Source organism: Phaethon aethereus (assembly GCF_964289735.1).
Source record: "Phaethon aethereus genome assembly, chromosome: 2".
In the NCBI taxonomy this organism is placed as follows: domain Eukaryota; kingdom Metazoa; phylum Chordata; class Aves; order Phaethontiformes; family Phaethontidae; genus Phaethon; species Phaethon aethereus.
The window spans coordinates 59,222,122-59,241,806 of NC_138582.1; the positions used below are offsets into that span (position 1 = coordinate 59,222,122).

The 19,685-nt window shown below is 42.4% G+C and overlaps 1 protein-coding gene across 1 annotated transcript in view; it reads right to left on the reverse strand.

Moving 5' to 3' along the window:
* Positions 1-19,391, reverse strand: part of PIEZO2 (piezo type mechanosensitive ion channel component 2) — a gene marked incomplete at both ends in the record, with an annotated part of 313,493 nt that extends 294,102 nt beyond the window's left edge. The window contains one exon of the mRNA XM_081996437.1: positions 19,328-19,391. Within this exon, the coding sequence (XP_081852563.1) occupies positions 19,328-19,391 (64 nt within the window). The remainder of the gene's footprint in view (positions 1-19,327) is intronic.
* Between the last annotated feature and the right edge of the window lie 294 nt (positions 19,392-19,685).

Below are 19,685 nucleotides of genomic sequence, written 5' to 3' on the forward strand. Positions count from 1 at the left end.
CAGGGAAGGAAACCATATTCAGGAATAACTTTTAGGATGAAACAAAAAATACACTAGAACAACAGACAACTTTTTTGTTTGTTTGGGGTTTTTTTCAATTTTTGTTTTTTAAATGCAAGCCAGAATCAGTTAAGTCCCAACATAGGTGGGTCTGTACCTCGGTCATATTGCAACAGGTAAGAATATTTACCACGGATCCTTCCACAATTTCAGCCATCTCTGGGAAAAGCACGTTACTCTGAACTGCGCTAGAGGCTGATGTAAGTCACAAAACCAGATCACCATCTCCCCCGTAACACCCTTCACACCCTGAAATCAAAAGATGAGCCCAAAATACCAAATTCCACCCTCAACAATTTCCAGATGCATATACTTCCCCACTCCCTCCTTTCAGCACCAGCTCACATTTGTCACTTTTGACATCTCTTCTTGGGTGCTTAAGCATCTCCTTAAATTGAGGCTTTCTGAAACACAGTAAGTCTAACTTTCATCTCTCTTCTGGATTTCCATTTCAGTTTTTCATTGCCTGTTAGTTTGGATGTGATCTTTGATTCTCTATTTCTGCATCCCTTCCAATACATTCAGTCTTTTATGGAAGTTCTGTCACTTCCTTGTCAATTCTAGGATTCACACCTTCTTGCTGGCCACCATCACTAACATACTTTCTACTGACAGTGTTATTTGCTGTTTTTATTATTGGTCTCCCAGCTGGCCTAGTTGGCTGTCTTCATCTTGCTAGCCTGCTTCCAAAGATAATTCATCTCTTTAAGCTCACCTACTAATTTTCTCATTTCTCAAAAAAATAGCTAGTGATTTTTTCACTCTTTTACCAAAACATCTCCTACCCCATCTCTCACTCTACTAACATCTTCCTTATTCTCATTCTCTGTATTTTCCCTTTCATACTCCATTTGCCTTCTTTCCTATTGTTCGCTTAACTGCCCTTATCTGCATGCCTTCAAATCCTTCATAAAATGGGCTTAATATACTCCAAAACACATGATCTCATTACAATCACATTGTTATATAATTATCTTCCACATTAATGATTCTCTCCTGTGACAACATTCAGCAGGTCAGTAAATTCTCCATTTGTATGTCTTCAAATGTAACTCAATTTGCTTCCAATGAAGGTGACTGTTTTTCTGGAGTCATCAACACAATCACTACAACCCATTGCTCTTTCTTACAGAAAAATGGCAAGCTCAGAAGCAAGACCAGCTCCCACATGAGGACATGTGATTTCTAAAGGGGAAAGGCAAAACACCAACAACCTTATTGCTTCAGACGAAAATTTATTATTCTGAAATCTGTACAAAACAACAGTCATCCATCTTGGTTCATCTTGGTACTTTGATCCATCTTGGTTCTTCACTACAGCCTCACACAGAAAAAATGTTACACCCCCCAACACATAAACTTCTGTATATGTTAATAGCGTTAATAGCATCAATAGCAAGGAAAATCATACCTAAGTACTAGGCACTTTACTGTTTATCAACATGTACACTAACATCTACCACAGAAAATTGGCTACATGGCTACAAGTGCAGTAGGCACTTGTCGTGCTCAGTCAATCTCTTCAGGCAAAGTTGAGTAATTATGTTTCCTCGTTGTTACCAAAATGATTAAATAAATTTTGTAGCATAAACAGAAGGATCAGAGAGTGCACAATAACACTAGAAGGTTGTAAAATATCTATATCCCCATGCAACTGAACAAAATAATCCAGTATTTTACTGTGGACTAAGGAAATATGTTTTATCTTTAGCCAAAGGAGTTTCATGTCGCCCACCAGATACTTTTAAATAGACTTTCAAATTCCTCCTCTGTGTGTTGATATACCCTCCGGTTATGTAAAAAAAAAAATCTATTCCCACCACTAGATCTGAATTTTTAATATTTGGCTCTCCCACTCTTGTTTCAGAGACAGGATTTCCATACCCTTTCTCCCTAATGCCACATGGGAGGATAATGCAGGATAAAACTCTTCCACCTACCAATTCCAGTACCAGAGCAAACATTTCTTTACACCTCTGCTACAAATTTTGAGCGTTTACCACAAAAGGAAGTAACATCACCTGGTTTTGCTACATGAAGCGAATAACGTGTACATGTACACTTGACATTTTTGAAAGCCCATTAACTCGTTAAGGAATTCAGTAATGTTATGAAGACAACGCAATCAGCAAGATATTCCATTATTACTGCGCAAAAGATGTAACTGGACTTCCCACTGCAGAGTTTTGTTCTTTATGAAAGAAGCGTTGCGACCATCATCCCAGCCAACAAACTCGGCAGCTTACCTGGTAATGTTTCCACAAGCACTGTAAGAAAAACAAACAAACCAAAAACCCTTCTGAAATATTTTAACCGGCAAAATCACTCACAAGTTGATAAGAGAGGGATCTTCAGAAAGCAATACGCTCTCCTCTCCACATTAACTCTCATGTACATTTTTGGCAGACACTAAGAGACCGGGCAGACACTGCACTTGCTAACACTGAGCACCGGTGAAAGATAAAGTAGGCATCTGACCAAGCACACGGTTATTTTCTGCATGTGCTTGTGCTGTCTTTGACCCTCAACCCAGTGGATATTTTCAATGGTGCAGTCATGTTCTGAACCATGCAACCTGCTTTCACACCTTCCCAGATTTAACCACAGCAAATTTCTCGCTCTCACATCGTGGTGAACATATTTATTCTCTTTACAATTCCTATTAGCTTGTTTCATCTCATTGTAGCCAGCTAGCTCTTTCGCAGGGACTTTGGATTTGCTAACACATCCATGCACAGAGACCCCTGGAGTGTTAAATCCTTCCATTTTTACTTCCTAGGACGCCAGCAAAAAATGTGATGCATATCATAGTACTTAGTCTTAGTCATGTGTCTTACAGGTATCTAAAGAACAGCATACCTTAATTAAATTGTTAAATTTATATCACATTTCATACTCACACCTAATTCATACAATTAAGTTTTTTCAGATTATTTTTCTTTTGGTCTTAACCCCAATTTCAGATTTGTCAGAGTGCATTAAAAGTAACTACTTTCAAGTTACCAGAACTCCATCACATAGCTAAGAAACATTTTTGGGACTAAGCCTGACTTTTTCCCTGCCTGTTAAATGATTACAAAGAATTCTGATCTCTCTTATAGGAGCATCATTTAATTATTAGGATGTAATTGTGGTATTACCACTGTCAGTAATTCCGACTCAAATAAACCAGTCCTATTGCATTTTTGCTATAATTACTTTCAAATTATAAGACAGTTCAGGTAGCACTACCTATTCTATATTTGACTAACGTTACTTCCAAAAAAAGAAGACAGATGGTTACTGTGGGATGCTGACCACTCAAAATTCACAAAAAATCAATGCATAATACAAAGATTCAAATACTACAAGGTCAAGGCTCTCATAACACTTTTTATTATATTACCTCTACCTTATCAGTAATTAATCTTTCAGAAGTGATCTAAATATGTAATGAGCTTAATTATACTATAATACAAAACTGACAGACAGGGAGCTGGGGCGAACTGCAACGAAAGATGCAATCTTCGCACGGTTACCGACAAAAACACATAAAGGAAAGTGCAAAGGAGGATATTAAATGATGGAGGCAATTTGCTTGTGTTTTTGTTCGGAACACTCAACCTCCCCGAGGGCCCCGAATCTGTTATTCTAGATACGACGAGACAGGAACAGCTAAAAAAATTAAAAAGAAGGAAAAAAGGCTAGCAGCAAAGGCTACACTGCCAGCCTAAGGGATCTTTTTTCCTGTTCATGAGGAGAAACGACAATGTTACAGCCTGTGGCAGTGGTCTTTGAAGCACAATGTTTTCCACCAGGATTTTGATAAAAAACAACATGAAACAACTTCACTCTACTGTGCTAACAACAGCTCTGCGAACAACCCTGACAGTATCTGCTCCTGTAGTTTTGATTGACCACTTCATGAAAGACATGCCCAAGACTGCATTCCTAATATCTCTTTCTCCGCTGTTTGTGCATACCCATGACATCACTAATTCATTGACATCATTTGTGTTCTTACATTAACCACAGCTACTCCTGACTTTGAGGCTGAATCTCAGATATTTCTTATTTCAAGTATAAGGAACAATCTAATTAGATACAAACATACCTTGGGAATGAAGGGAATGACAAGCTGATGATTAGTTACCTCAAGTTACGTAACACAGCAACAACAGCAGTTTCTTTCCAATTTTGTTTTACATCTTCCTCTGATTTACTCAACTTTGTTAAGATGAGACGGCGTGTTACATGTTCTCTAATTCATGGAATGAAGGCACTGGCCTTTCTGAGTAACTTTCTGTCACTGGCAGCACTTGTTCTTGGACAAGTTAGAATTGCCTAAGGAATCATTACTTTTTTTTTTTTTTAAAAGAAAGAATAAAAAAAAAAAAAAAGCCATTTGTATCATGCATTAAAGAATCTGTCGACCTGAAAGGTGACGTTTGAAAATCAATTAAGCAAGCAATGTGCACCAGTCCTGGCTACCAACATCAACATGTCAAAGAATAAAACTGTATCAACTCTAGCAAAAAAAAGTTAGTAACAGAATTAATTACCTGAGCACATATTTAATGTACCACCTCAGTAAAAAAAAGGTGTCATAAGGGAAAATAGCACACATTTACCTTGATTTACCTTACTACCTTTAGTAGTAACACAACTTTGCAAAAGGTAGTCTGCAGCATGCTCCTTCTCCCCATCTATGCAAGGTTTGGCTCACTCCTTAGGCACAGACGTGGGATGCAAACAGGAAACTTGTCAAGTCTGATTTGCAAAAAGGAGATGGGTATCCAAGGCAAGCGTGATTTTGTGAATTACATAGAGTCTGGCAATTCTGAGAGTCAGGCACATCTTCTTTAGCTCTTTTTCTACTCCCGCATGTCAGGAGCAGTACATACTACCTGCTAGAATATCAGAAACACTGAATATTTGAACATTTTGGTTTATGAAACTCTAAAGCTAAAATTAATAATATTTTGAGACCACTTTTTAAAACGCACATTATCTTGATATTTCCCTGTATGTATAAATATGCCTTTTAAATGTTTTCTATCTAGAAAAGAAGTCTCAAAATAAAACACCGGTTTGAGCAAGAGATGAAATAGGTTGCCAACTTAGGCAACCAAACAATTGAGTGTGAGGCTTCTGCAATGATACGCTCGGATGACATAGTACATATTTTATTTGTAGTGTTGCATGGGGGATGGTGTTAATCTCTCAAAGAAGGGAAGGAGCAACAGATGCAGACAGTGAAAAACGCAGGAAGACATGAGGACATTTCCCACAATTACGACAGTTAACAGCATAAATAGCCCTCAGAATAGTCATCTGGGCAGCTACAAGTATACCACATCAGGTATTCTTTTCCATACTGAAATTGTCTGTTACCTAAGGGCAGACGTGTACAGAACAGGAGCAGAAACAGTAGTCGCGTATAACTTCTGATACCAGTAACTTGCCTTTCATCAAACGATGGCTGGCTGTGCTACACATAATGAACAGCTCAGCTTTTCATATGGTTAAACTGCAGCTTCTCCCGTGCTTCTTGTAGAATGAAGGAGGTTAGGGACAAGAATTTCCGATATACACTGGGTTGACCCTCTAAAGGCAGCACAGTTAACTAAACGCTACAGTCAAAGAAATACATAAATCTTGCAGTTTTCAGGCAAAGATTTGGAAACAATTCACTCTGCTGGACCTATAAAACCCAGTACAACAGATTCTGTGAATGACTAGCACCAAGTGTTTCATATATCCGAAACACAAGCCAGCTTTTCAAATACTTGTTTCAAAATTGCAACGCAACAGTAAAAAAACTACTGCTAGAAGTAATTTGTCAATAGTACATGAGATGGAGATCATCTAGGAGGAAAGAATGCAATACAGAAACATTCTGAACTGATTTTTTTCTTGCAGTTTTAAAACAAATTAGCTGTCAGTGATTTGCAGAATAACAAGAAATACTGACTAATTAAAAATATTCAAGTATGTGAGCATGATTGCTGGGAAAATAATGCCAATAATTTACTGGCTAGTTAGCCCCTTAGAGAATGCCAGTATCGGACAGTTTTGAAATTGAGAAGAAATGGTGAAGGTCTTGTATTAATTCATCATTCAGTTCATTGCAAGTCAGTGGCAGATGACTGTGCCAATGTTACAGAATAATATTCATTAATAATCAGCACTTCCAGCTGAGAAACGCAAGTTTGACCTTTTTGAGCCATTAGATGCATATTGTATGTGTTAAGACACAGCAAATCAGAACATGCCCTACAGATACTGGCTGCAGCTATATGTCTTTTTTTAATTCATTTCTTTTAAAACCAAGAATGGAAAATTGGACTTTCTGAGATACCAGTGAGTTTAGAGAAAGACTGGAGAAACAATGCTTCACAGCAGGATTTCTAAGACCCGCTGCTATACAGTTTAGAACCAAAACCCAAAAGCCATAACCAAGACATCTTACAGAACATACTTAGCCATCTACTTTCATGTGAGGAGAGAGAGTGTAGGATTTACTGTAAAGACTAAATAATTTGGTCCTTAAATCAAAAACAAGACAGGAAAATTCCTACAAGTTCTGCCTGGGTACCAATGCTGACTGTTCAAATATAACACCCAACATCAATTTATTTTAACTTACGATCCTTTGATCACAGTTTAGAAGTTTAGAAGTTGGGGGGGGGGGGGTTGATCAATGTCTACTTTCTGTTTCTCACACTCAAACAAGGTGAAAAAGTTTTCAATGGGATCTCCCTTGCGGCATTCAATGTAAGCTACAGGGCTGTACCAACAGCAGCACAGCCAAGGGAAGTGATTATTCCCCTTTACTCAGCCCTCATTAAACCACATCTGGGGTACCACATGCAATTTTGTCTCGTGTGTGTGTGTCCCCAGGACAAGAAATATGTTGATAAACTTTAACAAGTCCAGGAGAGGGCCCCCAAGACAGTGGGAGCTGAAGCTTAAAGCCCCAGGAGGAGAGGCTGCAGGACCAGAGCTCGTTCAGCTCCACGATGAGACAGCTCGGGGGCACTTCACAGTGGCCCCCGACCCCTAAGGGGAGGTTACAAAAAAGACAGAGCCAGACTCTTTACAAAGGTGCGTACTGAGATACAATGGCCACAAACTGAAGTTGGGAGGATAAAAGGGGGGAAAGGGAAAAAAAAAAACCAAACAATCACTGTGAGGCTAACTAAGCACTGGAAGAGGTTGTAGACCGCCGCTATCAGACTTTCAAAACCCAACAGGAAAAAGCTCTGAGCAATCATGTTTAGATTCAGTGTTGCACTGAGCAGGAGATTGGAGAAGAGGCCTCCTGAGATGCCTTCTGGCCTGGGATGCTATGAAAAGGGAAACAGAGGTGGACCAGAGCCCATCCTGTAATCACCCCAGAAACCTGGCAGCAGACCGGCCAACCTCAACTGCTTCAAAAGAATGTGTGAGAAACCCAAACTGAGTAACTACGGAATTACTCACCCCACAGGCGAACTCTATTCTTTTCTCCTCAAAGCGGATGCTGGTTTCAGTGACTTAGCTACCTCATCCTTTTTGTGTCTTTTTTTTTTTTTTTTTAAACAACTGCTACATTCTTATTTCAGTGTATTTCAACAACTAACATGCATTAAATATGCAGGCAGGATTCTCTAGTAATGAGACTTTCTTCTTCCTTCCAGTTTGCAATATTGTGTAGCGTTGGAACAATCGTGCTACTTTTGCATTTCAAGGGCAGCAGGAAAACAGCTTCCTCCACAGGGGGAAGAAACGAACGGAATTCCCCCAAATACAGTAACAAGAAATAATCTGGTATCCTCCTTCTACAGTTCTAGCAATTCCAACTGCTTCATCCGCCGGGGCACGCTAATGACCATTTGGGACCTTCCGCCATTTCCTCACTATAGCCAGTACAGCTCATCACCGAGCAGCCAAGTTGTAGGAAAAAAGGTTTGTCTATTACCTCTTTTCAGCATCTTAATGAGGAATTCTCTACAGGAAGAGGTAACTGTTCAACGATTGGGTCAACCCTCATCTCCAAACCCTGAAAATAGCACAGTGGGGTTGTCTTACACCCCTCAGTATGTCTGCATGCTACAATAAAAATGTAGGTATCACAAGTGGCTCACTGAGGCTGCCCAAAGATGACAGTGCCTTATTTCATTTAAGCTTATTGTGTTTAAAAGCAATTTTTGTTTAAAATCGTAGTGATACAATAAACTGCAAGGATGTGCCGAAACACACACATAAGAAGAGTATATTTACCTTTGCTTTCAGCAACTTGACAGGAAACATATTTGTAAAGATCTTCAAGCAACTGTGATGCTGTATTTGCAGATGACAATGAAAAGCTGTGAGAAACAGGTTTTGATGTTTATGTACATCAATGGGCACAATAACTGAGTTTGTTGACTCAGTCCAGTAAGAAGAAATGGCTGACAGGTTAAACACTACAGAAGGGTATTTTAAGATACATTGTATCAATAAAATTATATACACACACCGTATTTCTTGTATTTTGCCTCAGAAGCAAAGACATTGTGTTTCAAGGTCAAACATAGCAAAAGATTTGAACTTGGGGAGGAAAGTTGTACTGGGTTGAGGAAGTGTAAAATAGGGTCAATTTTCTCAGACTTGGGACTTCTCTCATGATGAAGGCATCACTTGAAGAAGAGTGATGGAAAATAAGTATCACTGAATGTTAATCCTTCTAAACATCAGAGGGCCCACCACTGAGAGCAGCCAGCTGTTAAACAAGGAGGTGAAGCCAATTATTGGATTTATTTTGAAAGGAGCCAGGAGTAAACTTAAGGCTTGTGTGCTACAGAGTAAACATGGCTTACGTGGCCATTGTGTTTTCCGTGCTGTATCTTAGGGAATATGAAGGTTGTTTCATCTGAGAGTAAGGAGCCAGGGAAGCCGTGAGCTGAGCTGTACGACCTGCCATACTAACGAGCGCGGCAGTAGGCTCACGTACGGAAGACTTTCGAACACGACTCCACCCCACGGAAATGGCAGCCCCCTCCCTGGCAGCAAGACGGGAAATGCATTTTTATGGTAAAATGCACACGCACATTATTGCCCAACGAAGATCACAGGTCCTGACCAATGGACCATCTGGTAAGAAGCGCTTGAAAGCTTAGGAAAAGGAAGATGTGTCACATTAGGCAAGAAGGAGAAGCTCATTTGTCATGGAAGTAAATCACAAAGAGTTCTCCTAATCAGCAAGTATATGAAAATGGTTAATAAACCATCTTTAAAACCATAGAAGAGGCTTTTGTTCTGTTCTGTTAGAAGAGACCAGATGAGACTCCAGAAGAAAACAACCAACAAGGTCAGAGAAAATGTGACAGCAATGTGTGTATACAGGTTTGTAAGAAGAAACACAGTGAAAAGCATGAACCATGGGGATTACGGTCTTTCCAGTTGAAACATACTTTCACAAAGACACAAATAGACGCAGTACCACACCAGCAGGGCAGGTGTTCAATTATATGCTGAAATGATGGAAGAAAGTGCTAAACTTGATTACCTTTACCAGAAGCTTTGTTTTTAAGAACAGAGTAGTGTCATTTTACCCAAAGCTTTTTTTTTTTTTTTTAAAAAAAGCTGTTTATTGATTTCCTTTCAATGTAGAGAAAATAAGCTATGGAAGTGGTATTTACTATTTACATAGCACCATACTGCAAATATACATGCCCAGCATTTAGCTAACAAATAAGAGACACCGGTCATGCTTCGCAGACCTTTGTTCTCTAAATTAAACAGTAATTTGACATGTGTTAAATGTCTAGAGAAGAAAGAAGGAAAAGGAATCATAGAATCATAGAACAGTTTGGGTTGGAAGGGACCTTTAAAGGCCATCTAGCCCAACCCCCCTGCAGTGAGCAGGGACATCTTCAACTAGAGCAGGTTGCTCACAGCCCCGTCCAACCTGGCCTTGAATCTTCCCAGGGATGGGGCATCTGCCACCTCTCTGGGCAACCTCTGCCAGTGTGTCACCACCCTCATAATGAAAAATGTCTTCCTTTTATCTAGTCTAAATCTAAAACTCTCTTTTAGTTTAAAATCATCGCCCCTTGTCCTATCAAAAGAGGAAGGCATATCAAAGGAAGAAACAAAAGATCATGCAGCTGGTGGCACATGTGTCACAACAGACTTTATCTGAGCTACAGCAGAACAACCTTAAGAAAGCGATTTTGTAATCTAGCACTTAGACAAGGTACAAATATTTCTCTATGAATTTCTACACTGAAACATACAACTATTGCTGTCAAAGAAAACATTAATGTTATCTATGACTCATGCAAAGATATAGAAAGTAATTATAATCCTGTGTTTGCAACTGAAAGTGCACTCCTTTTAAAGAGGTGCCCTGCAATACACGTCCCAGAAGGTAATGTGGTCTCTGAAGACGTTTCAGAAAGTTAAAACACAGTTTCTTTTCATCTCGTAGAAGTGGATGTAAGTATGTAACTTGGTAAAAAAAATGCAGCATTATTAAGGAATGCAATAGGACAGGTCTTTAAAATTCTTAGTATTGAGCAAAGTACCGATGAATTGAAACACCTTTTAGCAATCACATTACAGCTATGAATACCGTCTAACAATACTCTCATAGAAGTAAGCCAACAAAATGACGACATGAGCTAATATTTATTTATGGCAGTAAAAGTTTTCTACATAAATCACGATTTGTGGAGACAAATTTCCCTCACCTGCCTTTGGCTTATGAATTAATCTATTCTCAATGACCAGGAAACTGTTCTTCTGAACGGTGTCGTAAAAAGCCGCAAGTATCACAAGGGAAGAAAAACGCAACACAAACAGGTGCAGCCACTATGCATGTTCCAGACACTTTCCAATATATGAGCATGTATTAAAACAAAATTCAGAGTAAATGTCACTGCACTCGCTTGCTAGAGGTTAGCAGGTGATTTCCTAGACAACCAAATCAACAATATTAGTTGCATATTACATACGTAATGCTGTAATCAGCATCATGTTCTACAGTTGGAGATTTATCAGTTTGGAGACAGGCCTACTTTCGGATTACAAGGCAGGGGGGTATACTGGCTATCCAGTGTGCTTCACTAATTGTTCCTTTCTGAGCCTTTGCAACCCCAATCTGCATTAAACAAAAGCTAAGCTAAAGTTAAAGGCTAAACAAATACCTGCGACTTGGAATACATGACGGCTAGCAAGAGGACTTACAAAATTCCTCAAATTGCCCAAGAGCTAATTTCTCTAATAGCATGTCTTTTACAAAAAAACCCATCAGCACACAGTTTATTGGATGGTCTTAGCATGACTCGGGAAAAGACAGCACTTGTTTAGCATCTCTTTACCCGTGCAGGGTTTGTGTATCCTTCAGCAGAGTGAGAATCCAGAACACACCCCCTTATCTGTTCACAAAGTAATTTTCAGTCTCCCCACGTGACTTCTGAACAAGGGGCAGAATTGACCCTCACGCTAATACCACTTAAAAACTCCAGTTTTAAGTTATGGTTCTGTCAAGCTACATTAACAAATTAGTGCCTTGGAAACAGTAGACTGAGTATGTAATGTCTGCAATCCTGTGCTTTATAATATTTTGCCAAAAAGGGAGTGATTAGTGTATCACTCACAAACACACAGACTCACTTCTTTAAGTTTTACTTCATTTCCAAAAGAGCTTCCAAACTGAAGACTACATGAATGAGCTCAGAGAAGTGCTGTGCTGCGCTCTTTAATGATTCAAAGTGTAAAATTACAGTGCCCTGAAACTCTTTATTTATGGAGACGCTGGATTTACATAAGCCTCATCCCTTTCTCTTCAGGACTGGACAATTGATAGGAAACTCAGAGCTGTTAATTTCTACAGTTAATCTTAACGGTTGATTTTATGCCTTGCAAATGTTATTCTAAAGTGTTAGAGTAAATAGAACACTAGACTGTTGTTGATTTAAGTGATTATACATACTTTTTCCCATCCAAAAGATTATTTACTAAGGCAACAAACTGAAAACGAATTAAAGAGTAGTCCTTTTTATTCACGGTGGAGTTCAGCCACGGAATTCGTTGCTACAGGATATCATCAAAGCTAGCACCACAGCTTGGAATTAAAGATATAAAAGAAATTAAGATACAGAATAGCAACCTTAATGTGACATTCAGGTTTTACAACTGCCTACTCGAGACAGGAAATGGACAGGTAAGACTCTCAGGAGAAGAGGAGAAGTGCATTAATTCAACCACATCCTGAATGTAATGCATCAAAGGATATGCTTCTAACAAACGCACCAAAATAAAGACATTATATAAAACAACTTGTGGACTTTTTTTTTTTTTAAATATATTCGAAATCTTAAGCTGGTTTATCTGACAAAAGAGCCCCCAATATACCAGTGTCTCTCAAAACAAGAATCAGAGGACTCCTCACTCATATTCCTGTCGGCAATACCTGCACTTATTCTGAAAACTTCTTGCCTGCATGCTGCCAGCTTCTGATACACTTAGACTCGGAGATCTGTCAAGATGACAGCACCAAGAGCTGTGACCATCAGAAAAGTAATGTTTCAGAAAACTATTTTACCCTCGAAAACAAATCTGGATTGATTTAGTTACAAATATTGACCAATCTGCTGCAGCACGGGGGCAAAAACAAACACAAACCCAAAGCATTTTACTAGCTTAGCAAGTCATACTGCCAGTATCTTTAGAACTGCCTAAAGATACTACTGAGGCTTGTACAATCTACTTGACTACACAGGCTTTTTCACTAATTAGCATTTGTTAACATCATTCTTCAAGATAGAAAGCTAATAGCCTGTTTCAAATAATCTGTTTCTTAGAGTGCTGCAGTCTAAGAGGAGAAATTAGTTACTAATGTTCTTCAAGTGAAAGTTATCCTTAAAATAAGACAGTTGAGCTTCACAAAGGCTATCGTTCCAATGTGAAAAGAGGAAGAGAAAAGAGATGAAGAAAAGAGAAACTGGAGTGTAAGCACCCAGCAGCTTTACATGCATGTGAAAACAGTTTTACTGTTATGAATCAGAACCACGGAATAGCTTGGGATGAAAGGGATCTCTAAAGGTCATCTAGTCCAACCCCCCTGCAGTGAGCAGGGACATCTTCAACTACAGCAGGCTGCTCAGAGCCCCGTCCAACCTGACCTTGAATCTTCCCAGGGATGGGGCATCTACCACCTCGCTGGGCAACCTGTGACAGTGTGTCACCTCATTGTGAAAAAATTCTTCCTTGGATCTAGTCTAAATCTAAAACCCTCTTTTAGTTTAAAACCATAACCCCTTGTGTCTGAAGGAGTGCATCACTTGAAGTCTCTCTCAGATACAATCCATTTAACGTTATTCCCTTCCAAAGGTCTTTTTAGCAGCACCAGCCATTTGGAAGTTGGTCTGCGTTTGCCAGCCTTTGCAACTCCGCAACTCCAAGTACTTTACAGTTCTTCCGTTTCATTCTACGATCTGACTGCTCTGATTAGAAAAAGCAGAATATGGCTCAGTGTTGTACCTGCAGTTCAAAAGACAGAGAGGGCATTCCACGTGTGACACGATTTGCAACTGATACGCGCGAGCTCCGCTGCCACCAATATAGGATTCAAATGCTCTCCAGTTCCTACAAGTCACCAGGCAAGTTGTCGACTTTCTCCAAGTAACTCTCTCCAAATCCACTCCCACTGATTTCCATTCCCAAGTTCAATACCGCCTGTGGAACAAGCTGCCTACCAGGCAAGCCCGATGCCTTGCAAATTTATAGGTTCTCTTTTTATCTCATCTTAACCGTTAAGTCGGTTCAAACCACTCAACAGAAGGGTTAGGATAAATAAGTAGAGGTGGTAAAAACTTAAGGAGAGACTTTTTATTCCCATTTTTTGTTGGTTGCATCTTTAAATACAGTTTCCCAGCCTGGGTGCTAGTGGGAAGCAGACGCAGTCCCTCAGATGGCTATTACAGACAAGAGCGAGCACTGTGCTTGCGGGCAACTGCTGCCTCCCTGCTCTCCCCAAAACAGTTTTCTCTGGATCTTAATTGACCTAAGATGGAAGCCGCAGGGATTTAAATGACATTTGCTTTTCATGCACAAGAAAATCTAACTCTGTGCCTACAAGCCTGGAAAACGTTGCTTCTGCAGGGTTGTATGTATTTCTTTCCCTCGATACCTTTCACCTGCTCCCATTGAACAAGGCAAATAGCAAAACTTCCTTTAATAAAAGAAGCCAGATAAAATTCTAAGACATTTGAAGAGAGGAAGGAAACCTCACAGCCATTTTAGGATCTCTTCTGCAAACTGGCATCTAAGTTAATTTCTTTTTTTTTCAGCATGCCCCTCAAGTCTAGGGGTTCCTAGACTTCTTCTTACTCTGACTAACATTTTTATGAGTGTTCTGGGACAACAACAGGGTTTTAAAACGTAACAGGAAGTCTGTGTGAATCTCTCTCATGCTGTTTCCTATCATTCTTCTCAGTGCATCATAATAAATATTCGCCAGTGCCACCATAATGAGAAAAAAAAAACAAATCCCCATTGATCGTTCTTTGCCTTTTTTTTTCAGTAACTGGCCAATTTTAAAGCATAACAAGCAGCGCTCTTGAAAACTATGTGAAATTTATTTCAACTTTAAAAATACGTCATCATTTTTCAATATGTATGTATACACACATATTCGTATGTATGTATATACTGTGGCATACATCACTATGTAAATTACCGTCTAGTCTGATGGTCCTGCATGACAAATTGCTTTGTCATCACCTTGACTTAACATCACCTGTACAGATGGACACATAAAAAACATCCAGCCTCCTGAAAACTGCAACACAATGTCATATTGTACCATCATTTTTAAACAGCCACCTCCAGTGAAATCAATGACAAGCACCCAAAAAATAATAATCCAAGCATGGCATGGTTCACTGCCTCCACAGATTTGCCTTAATATTACAGAGTTGTCCAGCTTATTCTATCTATAAAAAATGAGGACAGTAATAATTCAAAGCATCTAAACGTACAGGGAGGTATGGGATTCTGAACATGCTCTTTAAAACACGTAATTTTAACAGTATTTTAGTACCAGCTACCGTAGCAATGTAGATATTTCCCCTCCAAAGTTTTCATCAATACTTGCTAATTTGGGGATAAGAGTCAAAGAGCACCCAAGCGTGCTGGAATCTACCTTTTCCTTCCAAGGCAGAATAAGGACCTCAGTCCCACTGAGGCACTTCCAACAATAGAATATACGTGTTTTTAAAAATACTGTGTATGCTTTAAAAAATATTGTCTGTAACACACCACTTGTATCTTGATGAGATAATCATTCTGATCCATTCAATATCCTTCTGATGAATCATGGTCACTGAAAGGAAAAAAAAAGCAATTCCCACTGTTTACCAGCAGTTCAAAGATTTGGCTTGAAGAAACAAGTGAAAACTTCCAGCTAATACCTGAACCCTGTTGCCTACAAAAACTCTCAAGTATTTTCCTTTTACCTGCCACCACTTACCAAACACTGATACCTGTGCTTACCTTCTCAGAAAAACCCCAACTTCCTAGAAGCTCCTACAATTCTTACTTCATCTGGGTCAAAATTCAAAAGTTCAGCAAGCAAGTGTAACTTCTGGGAAGTGCTTGAGCCAGGCTGCTAGCTCACCGAAGCCCTTTCGCTGGTAACACGTAATCCAGCAGCACCAGTCAAAACCCAGAGAAAGCTGTTCTTTCTAAGCATTTTTTCCCCAGCACCCTATTTGAAAATAATAATATTTTGCTTAAAAGAAAACTAATTAATTGTGTGCGAAGTAAAACAATTGGAAGGAGAATAATTAAAAATTGTTATCAAGTGATGTAAACCGCAACTTTGTGGTTCAAGTCTTTATAAACCAAAGAAAGCAATTAGCAAAAGATTGTTCTGATGCCTTACTTCAGAGAGACAAATCACGTTTTCCATGTTTCAAGTTCATATGAGTAACAAAAAAAAAGGTTTATGCCAAGGCTCCAGCTTTAAAACAAACAGAACACAAAAAGCCCACTTCCCACCCCCAGTGCCAAAACCTCCCTCTCCCCCATTTTACTGTTTGTTTTGTCAGCATTGTACTACTACGGTACAGGAAAACATCACATTGCACTAAACTCACAAAAGAAAAAAAACAGCAACAGATCCAACTTTCTCTGTCTCATTACAGAACACAGCACTTTATCTGCAAGCACTTTAAACTTTATTTATAGTTTCACATTACTGTGAGTTATCGTTTAAGCTCTAGGTTCACATCAGACTGAACAGAAGATTTTATCATGAAAATAACATGGTGGTGGATCAGCTGTGAAGTCAGAAGCCTACGATCAGCTTTTCAACCTCCAAAGTCTTTCATTTTGCACATGTTAAATTTCCTGTCTTCAGTAGACACTCAAGATGCGTCATTCTTGGGCTTTAAATGGATACATCCAGTCCCACCTGCACAAGATTACACCCCTTGGTGCCACGTATCTGATCCTAAAACATTCTTATAACGAACTGTGTTTTCTCAATTACGTGGTATTAATCAATGCTTGGAAAGTTTTTCATACCAGCAGAGATAACTAGCATTAGTACTTAATTTTGCTTACTTTTAAAATAAAGTATTAAGGTTTTAAAGCATTAACTGTTTTTTAAATATTTAAAGAATCATTTTTCAGCTTAGTAGATGTGTTACTTTTACCGAGTTTGCCACGGCTGCCATTGCCCTCCACACACCTCGTCAGGGCTTTCCAACCTTGTCAACTTTCTACTCTTAGAAACAGAAAAGCAAATTATACCACGATAAGAAACTACAGTAATCTATCGTTTTAAAATCAGACGTGCACGGATTCTGAACTAAAGAACAGCTCTGTATTTCCACCCTTTGGCACAGCCAGCCGCAGTTACTGCCCAGACAGGGGTAGGAGACAGAAGGCGCAGCAAGTCCTCGTGGCAGCTTTTCAGCTGCGGACGTAACCTCACCGTAAGTCATACAAGAAATCATCACTCTGATACATGAACTCTAAAAAGCCTTTTTCCAGAAGCCCACAAAACACTTCTTTGATGCTTTGGAAAGGAGGAGAGCTTTGGCTCAGGGATAACTCAGATGCAGACGCAAGAAAAGTGGCGAAGTGAAGCAGGCTGAACTAGGTTTCACCCTAGTGAGGACTCCGCTAAGGGCTTGTAAAGGGGAAAAGAGTAACACCTACAGACAGAGTAAATTAAGGTAAGGGAAAAGCTGTTTGTCCCGATTCCTCTCTCAAACCCAGCCGAAGGTCCAAAACCAAAAGCTCCGCAGTGGGATTTCTTTTTCATACTCAAGACGGGAAGTCCCTCCTTCAGGTTTTCTATTTCGATTAATCTTCAGATGAACAAGATTTACAACCATAAGGTATTCATGACAACATCAGTTCTCGTCTGTGGAGGTATCACTGCAATGCGAAAGTACCTCTGCATTACTAAATATCAAGAATCAGGACAGCAAAACAACTTTATCTGAACTTGTTTTGATACAGAAAGAGTTTGGCAAGAATCAAAGCGAGCACCTGAAAGAACAATACCCCTGCTGCCACTATTTTCGTACCACAGCTAGATAGTATGTTATTAGGAGTACGATAAACCAATTCCACCTGAACACAACTTTTCTGGAATCTTTCCTTCTCCCCACGTGCCTTTCTAGCAAATTCCTCCTCATCCATAATCCAACCATCTTTCATAAGATTAAAGAAAATAATGGACGGGGCCCATGTAAAGATCTGGCCGGTACCACCACCCCTCGTCCTCGAGGATGACGCGCCGCCTGCCCCATCCACCACCACCCAGCTCCTTCACACACGGAATTCCCCCACGCCGGCCACCAAGGCACTGACACCCAGCCACACGGGGCCCCTCACCTGCTGCCATGGCCCTGGGGAACTGTGGCCTCCCCAGCCCCGGCGGTGGCCACCAAGCACAGGGCACCTGCAGGGGGGCATAGGCTTTGAAAAGGGCGGAAAGTGGGTGCAGGCGCTGGCGGTGGGCTGGAAAGCTGCCCCCACCTCACCCTTCGTGCAAGGCCGCTAACTGCACCCACCACCCTGCGCCTAGAGCAAAGCGATGGGGGGAAAAAAAGCCCATTTCCGCCCCCAGTCCGCACAAGCAAGCGGGGCTGCACACCGCGAGGCACCGGGCAGCCCCGCGGGTCCCGCACGCCTCTGGCGGGGCTGAAGGTGGGGCCCGCGTCCCGCCTTCCCTGAGGAGAACGCCGGAGGCGGCGGGGGACCCCCGCGGGAGAGCGTGGGGCACCTCCCGGGCAGGGCGGAGGGAAGATGCCGAGACAGAGCGGCGCTGGCCGGGCCCCCGCGGGGCTCGCCAAGGGCAAAGCCCTGGGCAGGCTCCGTGTTTGGGGGGCGCAGCCCTCCCACTGGAGGCCGGCGAAGTGGGAGACGGCCCCCGCAGCCCCCGCCTTGCCGCTCCGCGCCGCCGGGAAGGGTCTGGCGGCGGCCGGGACCGGCCCGCGAGCCCCGCGGCGGCCGCCCGAGGTAGGGCCGGCACCGCCGGCACCGCCGACCGCGGAGGATGCGCGGCCGGGAGGGGGCTGTCCCCGACCCTCGTTGTCCCTCCGCAGCCGCGGCTTCCCAGGCGGGCCCCTCGTCCCACCCATCCAAGGAGCAACCGCTGCGTAGTCCGAGCTTTATTTTCAAGTTGTGCGGAGGGCATGGATTAATATTAATATATTCACCCGTGGCTGGACACCGCAGTTCTCCACCCAAAAATAATTCGTTTCTTGGACGGCCGCCTGCTAAGTAACGCGATTTCATAAACTGAAATTTCTCACTCTCAAAATAGGAGGAAAAAAGTCTCCCTCCTGAAATCCCCGAAAAGTAAGAGTTGCTCCTTCTGAGAGACGCCCACTCCCCGCTTTTACAAAGCGCCTCCGAAACCCGACGGAGGCAGACGAGCCAGAATGCCCGGAGGGCGAGCATCGAGCCCCCTCTCCCCCACGGCGCCCCCTCCCCCCGAGGATGCGGGGCGACGCGAGGCACAAGTTTTACCGAGCCGTGCCGCAGCCAGCAGCGCCCGCTCCCCCGGGCGGACAGCAACCTGAACCGAATAACCAACAATAACAATAATAATAGTAACAACAACAAATCGACACGAATTAAGGGGCGAGCTGCGAAGTTCAGAGTTTCTTGGGAAAACTGCGGAACGAGGGAGAGAGCGGAGCGTCCCCCAGGCCGCCGGCCCGGCGGGCGGGCAGCGAGGACGGCCCCGCGGCCCCGGGACGCGCACCGCCGACGGAGCGAGGGAGGGACGTACCGGCAGTCAGGCACACGGGCAGCAGCAGCCGGAAGGTGAGCCCGCACACCACCTCGGTGGCCATCGCGGCGGGGCGGGGGTCGCGGCCGGCCGGCCGGCCGGTGAGCTGTCCCTCTCTGCGCGCCACCGCCGCTTCTAGGTCCACCCGTGCGCGGAGCCGCCGCGGCGGCGGAGCATCGCCCGTCCCCTCCTCGCCGCGCCTCAGCCGCGCCGCCTCACGCCTCCCGCCGCATCCCGGCGGCGGCCCGTGCAGCCAGCGCCGCGCCCCCGGCCCGGGGCGCGCGCGCGCCCGCCCCCTCGGGGCTCCCCCCACCGCCCTCCCGCCCTCCTCCCCTCCGCCGGCAGCGCGGCCGCGACC